Here is a 21,615-nt window from a genome sequence, read left to right on the forward strand (position 1 = left end):
TTCTTTATCCTCCCTTTTTATTTTACTCCTTGTACAATTCTTCCTGGGGCTGTATATCCTGTAACACTACCCCCAAAGAACCGCCTGTTTGTTTGTTGCTTGTGTGATCTTTGTATTTGATATTGTATTGTTTCTCAACACTTCCAATAAAAATCTATGACAGAAAACATATGGGAGACCCCTACACATTTTGTCATCCATATTTTGGGAAACAGGACCGGCCCTTGGGCCTGGTGCTGGTTTTAAAAAATACATTAGTAGTTTGTTTATTTATAAGGCGCCACAAAGTGTCCGCAGCACCGTACATAGCAAACAAAAAAAAAATTACAAGGTAACGTGAAGTAGGTGTCGAAATTGTCGAGGAGACTGAAGATGAAGTAGAGGAAGGGAAGAACCGAGGAGGAGCACTGTTGAGGAAAAGAGGTAATGTGAGTACATGAGGAAGGAGGGCCCTACTCATAAGAGTTAACAGACTAAAAGGAGGTGGGTGGACGAACGAAAAACAATAGGATAAGTAGGAACGGATGGGAATGGATGGATGGGTAGGGTAGGCAGGATAGGAGGAGCAAAAGAGGTTAGGAGAAGGAGAGATAGGCTAGTCGGAAGCAGTGGGATTACAGGAAACCCCATCTTTGTTTGGGGTTTGTTCCCTGATTTTTTTTAAACCAGGACTGGCTCTGTGAGCCTGGGGCTGGTTATGGCTGTGGGGGGGGGCACACCATTTTGTGAAATTATTTATTTATTTATTTATTTACACTGAAGCCTGCACGGATCTGCACGGATCTGACTGATCCATGCAGGCTTTTGTCAAATAAACCCGGAAAATGAGGTGTATTTTCCAGGCGTATTTTACTGGCAATTAGCTTCTGAATCCCGCTAATTGCCGGTAATTAGGAATCACCATTCTTCTGAATGGAGATTCCTATACGTATTCTATCGATGTCGTATACATTCGTATTTGTAAATACAAATACAAATGTGCCATGAATATGAATACTAATTAATGTATTTTCAGGATAATAAATCCTGAAAATATGAATACGCCTAAAAAAATCGTATTTTAGAATACGAATACAAGTTTTTTAGCAGTATTTATCTTAGCAAATTTCCCCCATTATGTGCTATCCTAAGTTACTCTTGATTTATTTTGACTTCTCCTGTAATTTGCTGTACAGCTTGATTATATACATTAACGGCTGTGTTTTATCCAACTAAATCCAAAATGTGAACAGAAGAGGAATACTGAAGACAGTAGTTACAGAAAACACCAATGTGAACATTCTATACATACCTATGCAACTCTCATTTACTTGTTGGTAACCCGGAAGACACATACATATAAAGCTGCCTTCTGTGTTTATACAGATTCTATCTGTACCTCTGCAGTATAGTGGAATGCTGCATTCATCAATATCTGTAGCAGAACACAAACATAATTTTAGTTAGTTCTCTATATATCAAGAATCTAAAACACAAATGTTTCTATCAAGCAGTAAAACAACTTTTTCATATATATTTTTTTCTAAATAGAGGGGTTATACAGTAATTATAACTGCTTCATCCTTACTTATGTAAAGTATCACTGTATCATTGATTTCTCATGTAGTCTCAAGATGACACTGCATTTCTAACAGTCTGTAAAGTATTTATATGCAGAGTCTTCTTCTCAGAACAGGGGATGGGCAGGAAGATAGTTTCAGACCTGTGCGCTCTGCTGCGAATTCGTAGCACGAGTGATTATCATAAAAATGTGCATGTGTACGGTGCGCTGTGTGCATGCGCAAACCATACATATGAAGACAGCCAACAAAGTTTAGCTTTCGCTGGCTGCTCACAGGGTGAATGACACCCTGTGGCCATTTGGGGGCAGTATACTTGCATTTTCTGGGATTACCCATGGAAAATGCAGGCATTCCTCTGCCATTGAGAGGGAGGGAGGTCTGCTGAAGTCATCATTGGCCTCTTTCCCCCCGCATCCTTCACATCACTGAGTAAGTCTAAACTTACTGTACTCTGCATTACGAACAGAGGGGAAAGCCATTCAATGGTGAGTAATTCGGAAATGTTTGCATGGCTGCGAACGTGGCATTTCACTCAGGCTGGGCAGCATGAGGTGGCCTTTACCTGCTCGCTACGCTCTGAAAACTCGCAGCCCAGCGTGCAGATCTGAATTGGGCCCAGAGTCCATTGACTATTGTGCTTATTATAGAATCTTCAACAATAAGCAAATTATGTTTATAAGAGGTATCGGTAAATGACAAACTAGTTTAATATCAAAAGAACAGATCTATGTTACATATTTACTCTTCAGCAACATCATTTTAGTATTCTGTATGCTCTTTTGCAGGGCTTAAAGTGGTCCTGGAGAGATGGTGGAACTCCGTTCCCCTAACAATGACACCCCCTTCCCCCCCCCCCCCCGGTTAGGCAGAGCCTAGACCAGTGCAAGGGAATATTTGTGCCCTACCACCCATAAAGGGATAATGATCCCACAACACATGGTAGCACAATCGTATACACATTACACCGCATGTAGTGCCCTTGATTCAGACTGTGGAGTACACTGGACTGTGCTTGCATGAATCTGCTCGGCCATAGAAAGCCTTTTCATTAAGCTCCAGCCGCACACTTTTTGTGCTTACATTAATGCCACTGCAAGTTTGGAACTCTTCAGTTATGGAATCAGAAGAGAGTTGGCGACTTTTACGCACCATGCGACTTATCAGTCGTTGACCCCTCATTGCGATTATAACGTGGTCTTCTGATTCATGACTGAGTTGCTAATGTTCCTAAATACTTTCACTTTCTAATACTATCACTTACAGTTAACCGTGGAATATTCAACAGGGATGAAATTTCACAGAACATCTTATTGCAAAGGTGGCATCCTAACAACACCATACTTGAAGTCATTAAGCTTTTCAGAATGACCAATTTTGTATCACAAATATTTGCAAATAGAGATCGCATGTCTAGGTGCTTGATTTTATTCACCTGTGAGCAGGGCCGGACTAAAAATGGGCTTGATGGAGCTCCAGGCCCATCATTAAAAACAAGCCCACAGTGTCCTGCAGTGCTGACAGAATTTTTTTTTCCTATCGCCACAAACAGCAAAGCTCCAATGCCTCGCAGCCATCCAGAACTATATTGTATATTCACACCTTCCTCCAGCCAGCGAGTTGACACTGACTCTCACCTACAGTACATCAGGGCCAGTCCGAAGCCCCGCCCCATCTCCATCCAAAGCCTCATCCCATTCCCATCCAAAGCCTTGACATTTATCAAAAGCAATGCCCCATGACATATCCAAACCCAACCCACAGACACTGTCCTCTATCACAAACTGCAGAGTAAAGAGGTTCCTGCTACAGCAGTGCCCAATGGAGCAAGTGTAGCAGCAGTTTCATCAAAGAGGCAGGAGTCATGCAAGGGAGCTCTGAACAAAGTGAGATCAAGTAAGTGGTCTGGTTTGGGGGTGTGACCAAATGCAGGCCTAAGCCAGATACCCATGAACTGATGCACTGTAGTGAGTAAGCAGGCATACAGAGTAGTCCATCCCCAGGACCACCCCTTCTTATCCCCTATGCTACCTGGACTGCATCACTGTAAACCTCCACTTGAGATGCTCTGCGCAAAGAGACCATTTCAAAGATAACGAGAGAAATGTAGTGTAGGGAGGTAGTGTAGTTATAATGGGTCAGATGTACTAAGCTTGAAAAACGCTAAAATAGAGAGTGATAAACAACCAACCAATCAGCTCCTACCTGCCATGGCTGTGTTTGAGAAATGACAGGTAGGAGCTGATTGGTTGCTGGTTTATCACTCTCCATTCTATCATTTTTAATGGCTTAGTAAATCTCGCCCAGTGTGAAAGAGATAGTGCAGTTATGTAGTGTTGGGAGGGCAGTGCAGTGTTGTGTATATTTATGTAGTGTAAGGGAGTTAGCGCAATGATGTAGTGTAGTAGGATACTGGTGAGGTGGTGTAGTGGTGTAGTGTGGGGAGGTAGTGTACTAAAATAGTGATGAGGTGTAGTTTGGGGTGGTAGTGTAGTTATGTAGTATATTGGTGAAGTGCATGCACAGAAGTGTGAAATTTGGCGGATTGTGATTTTCGCACTTCTGTGGGGCTTGTTGAATTAGCCCCATAGTATGGAGATGTAGTGTGAAGTGATACAGTGCAGATATGTAGTATAGTATACTGAAGAGATGTAGAGTGACATTTAATAGAATGCTATTTTATCGCACTTTATCTAAATTCTGCCGTGAATTTGCATATTTAATGAGGTGCGTATTCCGGACAGAAAAGTGCAATTAAGTGCGATAATGGGCGATTTTTATGCATGAAAATGTGCCACTTTTATGCATGAAAATATGCAAATTTGAGGTAATGTGCGATTTTGTGTTTATATAAAAAAAATGGCATGAGGTCCCCCCTCCTGAGCATAACCAGCCCCAGGCTCATTGAGCCGGACCTGGTTCCAAAAATATGGGGGACAAAAAGCATAGCGGTCCCCCGTATTTCTGAAACCTGCCCCGGATTCTTGGACCGGTCCTGGTTCCAAAAATACGGGGGACAAAACATCTGGGGTTCCCCGTATTTTGAAACCAGCACTGGGCTCCTACAGCCCGCGGTGTTATGCCACAGCCGGGGGACACTTTTTACATAAGGTCCCCCGGCCGAAATATGAGCACTGTGGCTGGTCAGCCTTGGACGGGGTACCTGGAGGAGTGGGGACCCCCCAATAAAGGGGTCCCCCCCAGGCTCCACCCGTCCAGGGCTGAACCCCGGGGCTGTCACCGGCGTCCATGACCAACTCACATACGTAACATTGCTTTATCCAGGAGAACAACAAGTGCAAGCAGACCACCCCCGCATGCTGGTACTTGGAGAACCATAAGTCCCAGCATACAGGGCATTAATGGGCTTGTGTAACTTGTAGTCCACCTGTAAAAAGAATGTTAAAATAAAACACGCACACACAGAAAAATAAAACACGCACACACAGAGGCTGATAGCGCCTTCGACTTATGCCATGGAGACGCGTCGCCCAATGATGCCCAATGATGCTATCAGTCTCTGTAGCATTGTTTAAAAAATCACTAACACATTTTTTAACACAGGACCATGCACAGATCTCAATGATGATGAACTTATTTGTGCCATTGATTAATCACCCTGCAGCTGCACACAATTGGCCCTTCACAAATGTCAGCTCCAGGACTATTTGGACCTTAATCTGGAAATGCCTGTGCCTTCCAGCATGGAGCTACACAATATACATGCTGTGAATGGTGGCACTCACAGGACTTGTCATCAATATAAAAAGCAGGACACAGCGGTCTTTATTGGCCTTCATCATAGTAATGTTTAAAATCATATAGATAGATAGATAGATAGATAGATAGATAGATAGATAGATAGATAGATAGATAGATGATAGATAGATAGATAGATTAGATAGATAGACTATTTAATGTTTGGCAGCCGGGACCACAAAGATCATTAATTGATGGCAGCAGCAATGACAGTTCAGCACACACACATATGCCCCATACCACCCTGTTCTAGGTGTAATGACTCCTCAGCACTAACATGCCATTCCCTACGTGTCCCCCTGTGTAATATCAGTGGGAAGAGGATGATGTGGCGTATACTGTAGATGTGATGTGCCACATGACCAACACCAACTGCCGCCCGCATGCCATATTTCAATCCTCCATGGTATAAAGCCTCAGCACTGGCATTTCCTGTGTAGAAGCTGCTGCATATACAGGAGAAAAGACCTCCCAAGGAAGATAAGGTTGTTTCATCACCACAGATTCACCAGTGACAGGATTTCCGCGCATAATCACATCTGTGCTTTTTATTTCCATTTGTACAGCCATATTCACCAGCCGCAATGAGCCGAAGAGAGTTAGCCCAGCTGCTTGGAAGCAACGGACCAACCCAGAACACCAGGGAGACATGGCTGAGGTCAGGACGCCGCAGACCATCCCATGGCAGGCGATCAGGAAGAAGTTTGGGACCATCATCAGGAAGAGGAGGACATGAGCCTAGTGCCAGTGACCATCAGGCAGCTGCAGTGAGAGCAGAACTCCTCCAGCTGGAGAGACTCATGCGGTTCATCATGCCCTGTCTCCCCACCTACAGCAGGCACATCATTGCGGAAGGAGAGGAACCAGGGTACTGCACCATCTGCATCTCGGACATTGAGGTAGGTAAAGAAATAGCTGTATCGCACTGTCACCACACCTTCCATGTTCCCTGTCTTACAGAATGGCTGCAGGAAAACAACACCTGCCCTCTGTGCCGCACAGCACTCTTCGACCTGGACGTTTTCTCCCACCTTAACTGACAGCTACTCAGCAAATCAAAAGAACAAAATGTAATATCAATGGTGTAAAGCGGTGAGTAAGTGCCTTTTTTTTGTTTAATTCAAAAGTTTTTACACTTTGACAGTGATATACTCATTTACATTTTTTGCATTTTTCATATGAATAAGAAGACTTGTCACCAATCCGTCCAGTTCCAACAATCATTGTTACACGTTCACAGTGTTTTTCTCTTTTACTTTATTTTCTGTTTTGAAACTGGAGGGAATTGACGTGAACAAGCTGGGGATTAGGGCTACTGGCGACACCCCACAAAAAAATCGACATTGAGCAGCCACCTCATGGGTGTGTTGGAAGAGCTGCTAAGCTGCTAATCAATATGAAAATCTTGCCAGTTACATCCAACTCATTTAAGGGCTGATTGAGACCCGTGCGTTTGGGTCAAAATTTGACCCCACCCCGATGTTTGGGGTTTGTGCATGCACAAACCCTGGGAGTGGACGTCTTCGGTGAGTTTCACACTCGCTGAGCCAATCTTTTCTTGATAGGAAGGCCTAGGGCGAGCAGGGGCAACAAAAGTGCATTTTATGGAGGGGTGATTCCTGCTTGGGGTGGGCAGCTGACATCACTTGACTTCAGCACCCGGCCCAAATTCAGCAAAAAGCAGCTGGAATAACAATCAGTCTAGACTGACGTTTATTTCTGAAGGGGAGAACAATCATTTGATGGTCGGTGACCATCTAATGATTTATCTCCCATTCGGCTGCATACGGTGGATGTGTTCGCGTACACATATGCTTGCATGCAAGTGAATACTAGAGACCAACATGCTGCATATGAAAGTGTATCTGATGGTAAGTCCTTTAATTCTTTACAATTTTCAGTTTTAGGGATGAATTTGGGATCATGTGCTCCCTGGGTTGGTGAGGGTGGGCTGCTTTTGGGTCCCACACTGCAATAATGTGCACATTTTAACACCTTCAATTTGTTTTATGTTTTTATTTTACTAGAGATGTGCGGGTTTACTCAGATTTACTTTGTTCTCAAATCGGGATCGTATTGGCTATCCAAAACCTGTGACATTTCTGCTTCCATGTCCACCCGCAAGTGGACAGCAGTGGGTTAAAAAAAAAAAAAAAGAGCTTTAGACTGTGGCTTAATAACTAATGAAATCCACAATAAAAAATGTCTGTTTAAAATCAGTCATAAAAAGAGACTGGCACTCCACCAATGGTACTCGTAGCTCCCGCCATGGCCGGATTAACAATGGGCTGGATGGAGCTTGAGCTGCTGCCCCAAACCCCCCCCCCCCCCCCCCATCAAAATAGGCCCACAGCACCTCCAGTGCTGCTCCTGCGGTGGTCTATGATCTCTTCCCAACCCTCCCATCCTGTTCTGTTGCATATGGTGACCGAACACCCACACAGTGAACAGTAGTAGTGCTACAACACACATACCCCAGTTTTCCAGAATGCCAGGCACCAGTGGTGTAGCTAGGTGCCACGGTGCCCGGAGCAAGGGCATGTCCCCCCCCCCCCCCCGATTTGTAGTACCTAATGCACCTTTATATGAAATAAACCCACTTCTACTATTTTACATTAGACTAGGTGGCCCGTGCAAAATGTACCTACAGTTTTGCCGTGGAGATTATAGCTATAACTGCAGATTGTCGTGCAGGCTGGGGATTGCTCCGTCACTGCTGCTTTGATAGTGGTTTTCAGCGTGGGAGCAGCCAGGCTGGATGGCGATCTGTCTCCGGCTTCTGTTCGGCCGTGCTGTGGTAACTTGCGGCTGAGAATTCTCCCAGAGAGTGACGTCATTCTGCTTCTCCATCTCCGTCGGAGATGGGCAGTCAGCTGTAGTGCGGGTCACCATCTAAGGAGTGATGACTGACTGGCTATGTCTGGAGACGGAGAAGCCGAATGATGTCACCCACCGGGAGAAATCTCAGCTGCAGTCGGAGACAGATCACCATCCAGCCTGGCTGCTCCCACGCTGCAAACCACTATCACAGCAGCAGTGACGGAGCAATCCCCAGCCTGCATGGACAATATGCAGTTATATCTATAATCTCCCTGGCAAAACTGTAGGTAGGGACAGCTCTGCGGTACCCAACCTCTCCATAAAGGAGCTGGGTGGACAGGGAGCGGGCTAGCGGGCACAGCTCCGGCGCCCTGTAATCTTTTGGTGCACGGAGCTCGTGCTCCGCCCTCGCTACACCCCTGCCAGGCACTCAACAGCCAGTGGCACATCCCAGCAGCAGGTGTGCGTACGTGCATAGCAGTGGCACTGCACTCATGCCACGCAGTCTACTCATACAGCCTGCTTCCTCCCTAACAGCCCCTGGGGAGAGGTGAGCCTGCTGCTGCTATACTCTATGGTGCTTCTGTGAGCCAAAGCCTAATGGAATTAGTGTGTGTATATATTTATTTGTGCTGGCATAGTGTATATGTGCTGTCATTGTATTTGTATGTATGCTCTCAGTGTGGAAGAGAATGCACATGGCAAATGTTGGGGGTTATGTGGGGAGGAGTGGTGTGTTTTGTGTGCTGTTAGTGTGTATGGGCCAGATGTATCAAGCTGCAAAAAGTGATAAAATGGAGAGTGATAAACAGCAGACAATCAGCTCCTGCCTGTCATGTTACAGGCTGTGTTTGAAAAATGACAAGTAGGAGCTGATTGGCTGGTTGTTTATCACTCTCCACTTGTGTAAGATGTTTCAGACATGTGGGATTTTTTTTTACATTTGCTAGTATGAGTATGAGCCAGTTTTCAAATGGGAGGAGCAGGCCCATCAACAGGGGGGTCAAAAGAGACACCTGTAATTGGCACTGAGAGTTTAGGAATCTTGAGAGTCGGATTCCTGGGCCCCCCTAGCATGTGCACACTGTGTTCACATTGGTTAGTGTGCAGAATCCTGGCTGCACATAGGGGTCTGAACTAGAGATGAGCGCCGGGGCCGAAGATTCGGATTTGGATTCGTCGCCGGGATTTGGATTTGGCTTTGTCAAACGATGCGATGAAAGGCTTTGGAATTGTTTTGTTTTTTTAATGGTCAAAAACACCCAAATCGCGTAATGTTTTAGGTTTTTTTTGTCCCTACAGTAATATTGACCTCAATAACATTTCCTGCCTTTTCCAGACAATTTTGACCACTTTACAGCTCACAATGTTGTTTTCATTCCATTTAGACTAAGGTCTACAGCAAGCTGGCTGGTTATAAACACATGGAACTTCTGACAGTATCAGTATGGTGTATTGGAGTACAGTAAACAAAAAACAATGAATAAAGAAGAGAAAAATGTATTTGGATTTTTTAACTTTAATTAATTTAATTTGTTTTTAATGCACAGCTTGTATAATGCTGCGTGAAGGCCGAACAATCACACACAGACCTTCTGACAGTATACTATGGGTGCAGTACACACAAACAATGAATAAAGAAGAGAAAAATTGATTCGGATTTTTTTACTTTAATTATTTTTAATGCGCATCTTGTATAATGCTGCGTGGATGCAGAACAATCACACATGGAACTTGTTGTGTATACTATTGGGGTGCAGTATACACCAAAAAAATAAAGAACAGCAAAATTTATTTTTATATTGTATTTTTTTATGGACAGGGCTTGTATGACAATGCATAGACCGTGGAGGCTGAAAAATCACACACGGAACTTCTGCTTCTGACAGTAGTATATGGTGTATTGGATTGCAGTGCAGCACACCACAGTGACCACACACCACAATGAAAAAAAAATTAACAATGAAAAGCTGACTGACAGCCTGCCTGTGTACCCCACTACACTAACTGAAAGCCTGCCTTACACACGACCAGTACATTTACTACAATATAATTAAGTATAATGTATATATAATATAAAAGCTGACTGACAGCAGACTGTGTACTACTGTACCCCACTACACTGACTGACAGCCTGCCTAACACACAACCAGTACAATTACTACAATATACTGTAATTAATTATATTATATCTTTTATATAATAGCTCAGAACTGTCAATCTGTAAGTTTGTGTATAACGCTGGGTGGAGTCACTCTATGACTCCGCCCAGCAAGAGACACAGAGTGACAGATCTGCCCAGTGCACTTGCTTCCCCCAAACATTAGAGTGGCTACCTGAAGGAGCAGAGGAGGCATGAGCCATGTGCACTGTAGGGAAGAAACAGAAAATAAACTACAATTCCCAGCAGCCCTTGCTGCAGTGAGCTATGTAGTTTGCTCTCAGTTTCCTTGCTAAAGTGTGGTGCAGCCCATGACCACAGGAGAAAAATGAAGACCGAGGGAATTGGGAGCACAGGGGGTAAGTTACCTCAGCCCACCCCCTGTCAGGCTCCCAAGTGTTTTACCAGCCCAGTAGTGCAGCCAGGGATCTGAATAGGGGGCAGAGCTACACTATATTGTATGTGTGCGAAAGTTAATGTGCATGTCTATAGGTGTGTGATTTAACCCCCCCCCCTCCTGCAGCCTAACACTAACCTCTCCTAATGCAGCCTACAGGTGCCCATACATGTACCGATTACCTGGTACTTTTTGTGCTAAAATAGCATCATTGTGCATGGTTTGTGCATGTGATGCAATGCTATTTTAGCACAAAAACGACCGGGTAATCAGTACGTGTGTGGCCACCTTAACTCTAACGTGCCCTCCAGCAGCCTAACCCTAACCTCCCCTCCTGCACCCAAACTCTAACCTCCTGCAGCCTGACCCTAACCTCCCCTAATGCAGCCTGACCCAAACCTCCCCTAACCAGCACTCCAGCAGCCCAACCCTAACCTGCACTCCAGCAGCCTAACCCACACCCACCCGCCCTACTAATGCACCCACCCACGGCACCCCCGCACCCGGACCTCCTCCACCCGCAGTACCCCCCCCAGCCAAACAAACAGCACACCTACCCATCACCCATTCGCAGTACACACGCACCCAGACCTACCCCACAACACCACCATAGTTAACGCACCCAAAACACCCCCTCAACTGCCCCTCACTCAACTGATGCACTACACCACCCACATGAGGCACCCAGTACCTGCAACTCCACCACCTGCAGTATCCCTGCACCCGCCATTCCAACCACCCACACCACCCCCAGTCAACCTCCCCCACCCACGGTACCTTTGAACCCAACCCTCACCCACCCATGTCACCACCACATCGGCCACTCCACCCACCAAAGAACCACCACATCCACTTGTCAAAATAGAACAGGGAAGCTGTGGGGGTCAAAGTGTGTTTTTGTCCCTGTGGGTACTGATGGTGCGCCTTGGAAATTTTTATATATTGTTTGGTGTGCCACAGTTTAAAAAAGTTGAAAATGACTAGTATAGAGGGTCAATAAAAATACTCCCAAATACTCAGTACACTATTATTGAAACACTGTAAAGCTGGCCATACATCAGAAAGATCGATCTTAAGATCGATTGTGCTCATGATTGTGTACAATTTCCCTTGAAATCCCTGGCAGTCCTTGGTGGTTTTTGGACACACAATCTACACACAATCCATCTTACAATCAGTCATACAATCCATCTGCTGTATGATTGTGTACACAAGATGTGCACACAATCTGCATACAATCCATCATACAATCAGTCATACAATCCATCTGATGATTGATTGTATGATTTGTGTACACAAGATGTGTGCACAATCTGCATACAATCCATCTTACAATCAATTGAGATTGTATGATTGGGTACAATATCTTTCTGATGTATGGCCACCTTAAGACTCACAATATAAAGAAAAAAATGGAGGGGATTGAAGTGAATTGCGCTGCTGCTTTTTATACAATGTTACCAAGAACACACTTTACTTGGCTGGAGAAAATGAATGCTGGACACACTGTTGCTTTTTTTTCAAATTTTATATATAAAAGTAAAGAAATACATAAATATACACTTAATACATTACATAAAAACAATAATAAAAATCAAATAAATCTGATGGTGAATAGGGATCCCGATTTTGTGGGCTGTAATAGCTTATAGAAGATTCAGCAATATTTAATTGGCCGACAGGATATTTCAGTAATCTGCATATGATAATAGTTTATGGTACCAGAAAAAAAGTCCAATTTGTGCACAAAAATATATATATATATATATGTTGACCGGTACTTGTGCTATTATAATGTAGGGGAATTATTCAACAGTCACAGGTTAGTGTAATATGCTCACTTGAGACTTAGCACTCTCTCCGTGCTGGTTTGTAAGAGATCCCGGCGAGCGGTCCCAGTTGTTTTTATGGGATGGAGTTACTTCCAGATCTATCTCTCCCCAGTCTCGGCAGCAAGCCGGTGTGACCTGCCTGTAGTCAGTGACGGATTCCCCGTCCTGGCCACAGCGGCACAAGGAGTGCGGTTGGCGGTGGATAGGGTTCTCTGCTCAGCGGTAAGCCGGATAATTGTCCCCGCTGTAGCGTGGCGAGCGGTCGGTGGAATCAGCTGATTGCCGGCAGCGTGAAGGGGGGCTGCACTTCAGCTGAGGGTCGAATTGGGAGGTCAACAGGGAGCAGGGAGTCGGACTAATGTATGGGGGCCTTTAAGATCCTGTGTGCGTTCCTATGGATCTTTTGTTAAATCTTCTGATCTTTTGTGCAGCACGTAAGATCAGAAGATTCAGCTAAAGATCCACGGGAGCGCGCATCGGACAGATATCGGCCGATTTTCGACCGATTATCGGTAAATATCGTACGATATATCGGCCGATTTATCGAAAATCGGACAATCTGCCAAAAAATCGTTCTAGTGCGTGGGCACCTTTATGCTTGAACTGAGTTATGTTTATTTTTTGCATGGGGGTAGGTGGGCACCAAAGGATTTTTTTGCCCCAGGTTCCTCTTTGTTTAGAACCGGCACTGATAATGGCACAGTGGAAGGCTTCCCTAGCGCTACCTGCACCATATGCCCTCTGACGTGGGCTGCTCCTTTAAGGCAAGTGACATTGTGAAAGTGCTGTCTGTCCACCACCTTGCCTTGAAGGAAGCAGCACCATTCAGAAGCATCATTGTAAGCAATGCACAGGCTGGTAGTCTCCTCAAGATACTCCTACAAACAAGGAACACCCATGTTCCTTGTTTGTACCCTGATGTTGATGCTTGTGCCTATGGGTTCTTTTTGATTATTACTGATGCTGCTGTCCCAGTGTGCCAGGAGGTGGCACTTCACAGACTTCACAAAAATAAATCACAGAGAGCGTTTTTTTCCAACCAAGATGGGAGTTCTGTTGAAGATGGGATGTTGCTATGGGCAACCAATCAGAATCTATTTACAACTTCTAGAAGATAATACTGTAGCATACCCTCCAACATGACCCATTTCATTAGGTACAAAATGCTCTGTTTCTGGACTTAATTGCCAGTGGCAGTTACAGATGTGTGGCTGCAGCACAGTCCAACATTAAAAAAGGGGAGCCAGACCTACTGCCACCTCAAACATTACTGTCCTGGACTCACTGGCAGTTGATCTGACCCCGGCTCATTGAATTTTGGACTGTGCTGGAGCCCCTCCTCTGTAACTGCCACTGGCAGGGAAGTCCAGGAACAGAGCATTATGTACTTAATAGAATGGGTCATGTTGGAGGGTATGTAATAGATAGAATCTGATTGGTTGCCCATAGCAACTCCCATCTAAGAAAATAAACCCCAAGACTGCACCACAGCAGTTATGACCTACTGTAGCTGCTGTGGTTACACATACACACACACACACACGCATTGAACTACTCACACACCCATATTAGCAGTCTCCCTCAGCACACACAGTTTTAGCATGGCCAAATAGTAAAACTGTAGCAGGGCATGCTGGGATTTGTAGTTGAACAACAGCTGGAGTGTCAAGGTTAGCCATCACTATACTGGGCCTATGAGGACCTTAATCTAGCACTGCCTGTGACATATTCTTATTGAAACACCTGAATTCAATAAATAATCTGTGTGGCTAAATAATTTTGTCCATTTAGTGTATAAATTTAATGGTTTTCTGTTGTATTCAAATTTCTATGTAATATGAAAAGACAGTTAAAGACTCACACTTTACATTGAGTATAGAAAGCTAGTAAAATAGATAGAGTTATTACATACCTACACAGGTTCCATTCTCAAGGGTGTATCCAGGATTGCAAAAGCAATCATAGCTGCCAATGGTGTTATTACAGGTTGCATGTAATCCACAGATTGAAGCATTTGTAGAACACTCATCAATATCTGCAAATTGATATAATACATTAAATGTTAATTTAAATATAAATAAATGGAAATAGTTAAATATAGGGGGGCAGATGTATCAAGCTTCAAAAGGTAATACAGTGGAGAGTGATAAACAACCAGCCAATCAGCTCCTACCTGTAGTTTTTCAAACGCAGGCTGTAACATGGCAGGTAGGAGCGGATTGGTTGCTGTTTATCACTCACTTTTTGAAGCTTGATACATCTGGCCCAGGGAATGATAGATAAGATAGAAAGGAAATTAGGAAAAATATTAGGACATCAACAATAGTAATAAGTGGTGTATAGTAAATATTAATGTCAGACATGATGCAAAGAAAATAATGTACTGCAATAAAAAGATATTACAGCAGACACACAACTCACCCACACAATGCGTCCCATCACCAGAGTATCCACTTCTGCATGTACAGATATAGGATCCTTCTGTGTTGTAACAGTTTGCCCAAAAGCTGCAATTGTTCACTCCCAAGGAGCACTCATCAATGTCTGTGCAGTTCTCACCACCATAACCATCCTTACAGGCACAATAGTAAGAGCCAATCGTGTTGAAGCATGTGGAATATGAGGGGCATGTAGTATTTTCCAGACATTCATTAATATCTGTAGTGTGCAAAGAAATCAGCTATTAGAAAAACACTGCGATAGAAAAACTAGAGATTTTGAAAATTCAGTAAGCAGTTTGTGAAAATAGAAAAATAATAAAACAAAGAGCATGCAGCACAATATTTCTTAACACTCATGGTTGTGTTAAGTTTATTTATTTTTAAATTAAAATATCCTTTTTCAAGATTTATAAGCTGCGGAACAGCTATGAGCTCTATCTTTGCACCTAGTTTCACAGATCTTTTTATGGTATGTTGGCAGAAGGCTTTTATCTATAACTCACACCATTTTGGACATCATTTGTTTTTTATAAACATTACATTGATGGTATTTTAATCATTTGGAATGAAATGAGAGATCTTTTTTTATCCAGTTTCTTACATATTTGGGTAGCAACCAGTTTAATCTCTCTTGTATCTTTAATATTAGTGAAGATTCTAGTGAATGTTTAGACCTTATACTAATAATGTTGAAACAAAAGGCAACATTTACTAAGATGGGAGTTCTATTTTACATGGGATGTTGCTATTGGCAACCAATTAGAATCTACTTCTTATTTATTTTAAATCTTCTAGAAGATAATACATATTATCTGATTGGTTGCAACATCCCATCTGAAATAGAACTCCCATCTTAGTAAATTTCCAACAAAGAATTTTATAAAATGAGTAGACACAAATAGCTACAGATGGAGCGCCTGCTGCTCAGCTCCGGGGCTCACCAGACCACCCCCGCCGGTGCTCCGGCACTGCATCTGATTGGGAAGCGCGAGCGCCCCACACACATGTGCAGCCCAGTTACCGGGCGGGCTGGGACGTAAACTCTGCACGCCTCCGCTTCAGAGAGATGGGCAGGGTTAGAGGGGGAGCATGGAGGTGGGGGAATGCGGCGGGGACCTGCGGGGACCGGCGGTGAGGCGGCGGGGACCCAAGGGAAGCCCCATTGTAAGGGGACATGCGCGCGTCCCCTTCCGGCGGCTGGCGGGGGATGGCGGCTGGCGATTTTCCGCCATCCCCTGCCTGAATGAGCAGTGCTCCATCTATACCTTCTCTGTAAGAGCAACCACCTGAAAAAGAGGAAAAATAACATCCCATACTCCCAACAGGATAAAGAGAAACTGCAGTAAGTCTGAAGAATGTGATGAACAACTTGAAATATTTAAGAATAGATTTGAAGATAAAAAGTATTACTGGGACCACCTCTGTCACCCCCTCTGTCAACCCCTCTCCCTCCACCAGGAAACAGTGACATCATTAGGTCTCCTGATCCCTGCCCCATTGTGAGTAGTACAGAGGCTGGCACTATTATTGCATGTAAAAAGATAGATCCTACAACATATTTTATTTTTCTATATGTATTTTAAGATTGTCTTGTCTTTATAAAATAGTTGTCTCTCAATTACGTGCAGCTATAAACAGTAACAAGGCACTATTGAACTTTTAGTTTAAATCTAATATAATCCAGTGGTTTAAATTGAATATGCACAATCCATACCTCCCAACATGACCCATTCCACGAGGGACACAAAACTCTCTAAATTTATGGTTGTAATTACCATAATGAAATTCTTTTATTATATATACTATACCATTTTGTATATTTTGGAATGTGATGTTAATTATTCTTGTTTATTACTGTAGCAACATAGTTGAATCTTACCAGTGCAGTTGGCTCCGCTGTATCCAAGCAGACACTCACATTGGAAGGACCCATCAGTATTGATGCAGACTGACTCGGTGGGACAGCTGGACAGATTAAGAGCACACTCATTGATATCTGCAAGTGCAATGATATACAGTATGTAGTCATTATAGTAGTCATCATAGTCATCATAGTAGTAGGAAAGAATAATTTGATTACATGATCTATAAAATATGCAGTTTTTCAAGTTAAAAATAATGGGAAAGCATTAGGTACACACTCCCTACTTCTAAATAGCTATTGCTTAGTTTCACATTTTATCATTTATATTCATGCTTTACTTAATGTATCATGTGCAACAGAAAACGTAATGAAGCCTACACCTACCAGTATTAGGGGTCTATTCATGATTAAGATGTTCGGCAATGTTAGCTTACTGTTCAACTCACTGAAAGCTACAATAATAATAATTTGACAATTTTAAAGAATTTCACTGTCTGTCTGGCACCATTAATTACTCTTCTAGACTGGGACAATGGGGTATAGAGGTGTTGGTATGACGTAAAGCACTATTAGAGAACACTAGTTGAAGTCTACGCTCCTCCTCTTTTATATTCTGCAGCCAGGATGCCTCTGCTCTTTGGATAACACAGCCCCAGAGCAGTGGCGGGGTAAACAAAATGTAAGAGGGAGATAACTATGAAGAAAAGATTTAACACAAGTACAAAAATTGTATTTTCTCATACATCCATTGGGAGACTTTCCAAAGAGTTTGTGCAATAAAACTTTGTGAAGGTTTGTATAGATGATCAGGTACAGTATCCGTCTGAAACTGTTTTTCCACAAAGACCCTATGGGATTCCACCCCAAAGGTAATCATTGGCCAGGCACAATGGGTAATCACATTACCTGGAACTGGGAGATTTGCTAAAATATGAGAATGGCAAATTATAGAGGTAACCCTCCTGGCAAATGTTTGATAATACCTTCTTTTTGTATCTTCTAAGGCTAAAAGATTTCCCATAATTTTACCACTTACCAACACACAATATGTTCGGCTGTCCTTCGTACCCAGGTAAACAATCACAGGTGTGGTTACCAGGGATGTTGGTACAGTTGGCATTTTGACCACATGGAGAGGTGGAATTTGCACATTCATCAATGTCTGAATGAATAAGAACAAAAAGTATGTTTATATCAGTTCTGTTGCTCAATGGTAGATATCACATACACACTACTCACATGATTTCAGTTATTATATGTGAGTGGCATCTATATGTAGTTACCTACTGTGTGCGAAATATAACAAGCATGTAAGAGAATAAATGAGGACACAGTGGGTATGCTGCATTACCGTCACACATGGAGCTGTTCAGTGCATTCTCTACATAGCCTTCGTTACAGCTGCAGGTGTATCCCCCCAGGAAATCATTGCAGATTTGCTGACAATCTGATGTATTTAGATAGCACTCATTTATATCTAAAACAAAAATACATTTCAACTATTAGATTTATTACATCTTAGAATATATATTAACTGTATCAAATTGAAATGACTACTGTTTACATTTAGATTTATTTAGCCATATGCTGCCGCTATGTACACACTGCACCACCATACCCCTCCATATAGTGCCCTCCTATATACAGAGCACTATACTGCTCCTGCCGTTAACCATGTTGTGATATGGCATACCAGCAATTGCTTCCCATTGACCAGGAACATTTTTTTTTTTTTAAATGTGGAGATTCAAATGCAGCGCTGTGCAGGAGGTGGGGAGAGTGCTTGCTACACTTACAAAACGCTACAGAAATTACATTTGAATCTATTTAAATGTATTCTGTGTAAGGAAATCTTTATATTGTATATCCATCCTCTGTAAGATGCTGCTCTGCATTGTCATCCTGTGTTGCCACTTATCCCGTCCCCTCCAGTCATTTCTACTACAGGAGCTCTCCCATTGCCGCTTGCCGCTGGTCCCATCCTTGAAGCCACTGAAGCATCGCTGGACTCAGTGGCGTAACTAACGGTCGGCAGCCCCAGCGGTGGCGGGGGGGAGCCGGCACCACGGGGGCGCAGGGTCACGTCACGGCAGGCACAGAGATCTGCGAGACAGTGGGGTTTATTCTAGTTCATTCTTTCTGACAAAATCCTTCTTAGATGGACAAAACCATGTGCACTGCGGGTGGGGCAGATGTAACTTGTGCAGAGAGAATTAGATTTGGGTGGGGTTTTTCTTCAAAGTGAGATCTATATTGCAGTGTAAAATAAAGCAGTCAGTATTTTCCCTGCACAGAAACAAAATAACTCACCCAAATCTAATTCTATCTGCACATGTTACATCTGCCCCCCCTGCAGTGCACATGGTTTTGTCCATCTAAGAAGGATTTTGTCAGAAAGAATGAACTAGAATAAACCCCAGTGACAGGATGGGGGCTGCAGCTACTCTCCGCGTGCCCCGCCCTCGCTCCGGACCTCGTATAGCCTCCCAACCATCTGCCCTGCACGAGCGGATGGGGACGTCGGGACATTTATGGCAGATCCCATATACCGCCCAGCTCACACCGCTCTCCTGCTGCCTGCTGCGCCACTTCCTGCAGCAGTTGAGCAGCATTATTCAGACGAGATTCCGGAGCAGGGCTCATAGAGGCAGGCTGCAGACAGTGCAGACAAGTGTGACGGCTTCTGGAGGAGGAGCTGGTAAGAGCTCCCACCGCCTTCGATAACCCAGCCATGCAGAACACAGTCAGTCCAAATGACCTGCAGGCAAGCAAGCCTCAAGCAGGATGCAGGAGGTAAATCCCTGTGTGGGAAGCCTGTAGTGGGGGGTGGGGAATGGGGGATAATAAGTTTATAATCAGTCCTGCTGTTGTGATGTGGCTTGTACAGGGATTCCCAAGCGCCATCAGAAAGCTATCCATATTATACACAAAGCCCTGACCCTGTCGACGCAGATGCCCTGCGGGAGGCAGCAGTGAGTTCAGGGAGACATCTCAGCCTGCAGCAGAGGTCGGCTGCTGCTGTAGAGAGAAGGGGGTGAACTTAGAGAATACCCTTTCTCTTTCCCTGTCACCCTTTTCCCCTCTGTGTCTGTCACCCCTTCTCTCTGTGTCACCCCTTCTCTCTGTGTCACCCCTTCTCTCTGTGAGTCAAGCCTGTCATCCTTTTCCCTCTCCGTGGCAGACACTATCACCATGTCACCCTTGCCTCCTCTGTGTCACTTTTACCCTCTCTATGTCACCCATTATCTCTGTGTCACCCTTACCATCTGTGTCACCCTTACCCACTCCTTGTCACCCACTATGCTGCAGCCAGGGTGACAACAAGCTCCCTGCTCCCCTTGGAAGGTGGTGTGTGTGTGTGTGTGTGTGTGCACTACAAAGTTACTGTGTACAAACAGGTAGTTTTATGGATTTATTTAGCAGCAGCAACGTTTCAATGCCATGACGGCATTGTCATCAGGCTAAGAACACTATTTGTCTATCTACAGTGTGGGCACCCACCGCTTTTCAGCATTAGGAGGCTGTGCAGAGCAATATGTAATTTCTAAAATATGGGTGGGGGGGGCGCCAGAAACTTTTGAGCAAAATTTATAGTTACGCCCCTGGCTGGACTCCCTCATGGAGATGCCCGACTTTCATCCCCACTGCCTCTAGATCCCTGCTGGGTGCCACTGCTTGACCCCAGTGCCCATCAAGTCTGGTAGGCTTGCAAAGTAAATAGCCTGCTATCATTTTAATTAATTGAATGGCCTCTGCACTCTCTTCCCTATATGCCTGCTGTCACTCTCCCTTTCCCTGTGTCCCTGCTGTCACTATCCCTGTCCCTGCTGTCTCTCCACCTGTCCCTGCTGTCACTCTTCCTGACCCTCTGTCCCCATTGTTGCTCTCCCTGTCCCTATGTCACACTCCCTGTCCCTGAATTTTGGCTCATACTGTATCATTTGGCATAATGCGTAAGGAGCACTAGTATAAGATAGTATAAGGTGTCCTGATATTATGGTGTGTAAAGGGTATAAGTTGTGGTACACTACACTTAGCGGGTTATTCTGTTTGACTCACTTGGATGCAAATGCGCACCCTTGCGAGTCAACCAGAAACCTCCCTGCAAATGGTGGTACGCCCGCCTCCCATAGATATTAGACATTTGGTTTGCTAATGGACAAAACCATGTGCACTGCAGGTGGGGCTGATGTAGCATGTGCAGAGAGAGTTAGATTTGGGTGAGTTATTTTGGTTCTGCGCAGGGTAAATACTGGCTGCTTTATTTTTACACTGCACTATCGATATCAGTTTGAAGTACACACCCCACCCAAATGTACCTCTCTCTGCACATGTTACATCTGCCCCACCTGCAGTGCAACAGATCAAAGCCATGCAGTGTGTATGCTCTGGCGATGTGCGGTGAGCTCTGCTGCATGCTCCTGAATCATCGCCGGGAAAGCCGTTCATCTGCAGGTAATACCAGCAGATGAGCAGCTTTGAGTACGGCTTTGCATAGCTCTGCACTATGCAAAGCCGTCCGCCCCCTGCTGTCGGCGCTGGGCAGGGGGAAAGCGGCTCAATGTGTATGCACTGAGTGGCTTTCCCCCCAGCGATGAAAACGATCATCGCTGTCCATACACGCTGGGCAAAATCACCCAGTGTGTATGGACCTTTACGCTATATTACACATAACATTATCGCTGGGGTGGCTGAAATGAGCTGCATCTGTTACATCTTATAAACTGTATGGTTTGCTTTGTCCTATTATGAAAGATACCATGTTAAAATTTGCATACAGTC

General features: G+C 44.2%; 1 protein-coding gene across 1 annotated transcript in view; it reads right to left on the reverse strand.

The window, feature by feature from the left end:
- The window catches only part of MUC4 (mucin 4, cell surface associated), an 87,358-nt gene that overhangs the window by 56,875 nt on the left and 8,868 nt on the right, over nucleotides 1-21,615 (reverse strand). The window contains exons 4-9 of the mRNA XM_083177495.1: nucleotides 18,185-18,310; nucleotides 17,870-17,995; nucleotides 16,849-16,965; nucleotides 14,950-15,186; nucleotides 14,441-14,563; nucleotides 1,292-1,414 (exon numbers count right to left, since the gene is read on the reverse strand). Of these exons, the coding sequence (XP_083033621.1) occupies nucleotides 1,292-1,414; nucleotides 14,441-14,563; nucleotides 14,950-15,186; nucleotides 16,849-16,965; nucleotides 17,870-17,995; nucleotides 18,185-18,310 (852 nt within the window). The remainder of the gene's footprint in view (nucleotides 1-1,291; nucleotides 1,415-14,440; nucleotides 14,564-14,949; nucleotides 15,187-16,848; nucleotides 16,966-17,869; nucleotides 17,996-18,184; nucleotides 18,311-21,615) is intronic.

Source organism: Crinia signifera, chromosome 3, assembly GCF_055691185.1.
Source record: "Crinia signifera chromosome 3, ASM5569118v1, whole genome shotgun sequence".
NCBI classification, from domain to species: Eukaryota; Metazoa; Chordata; class Amphibia; order Anura; family Myobatrachidae; genus Crinia; species Crinia signifera.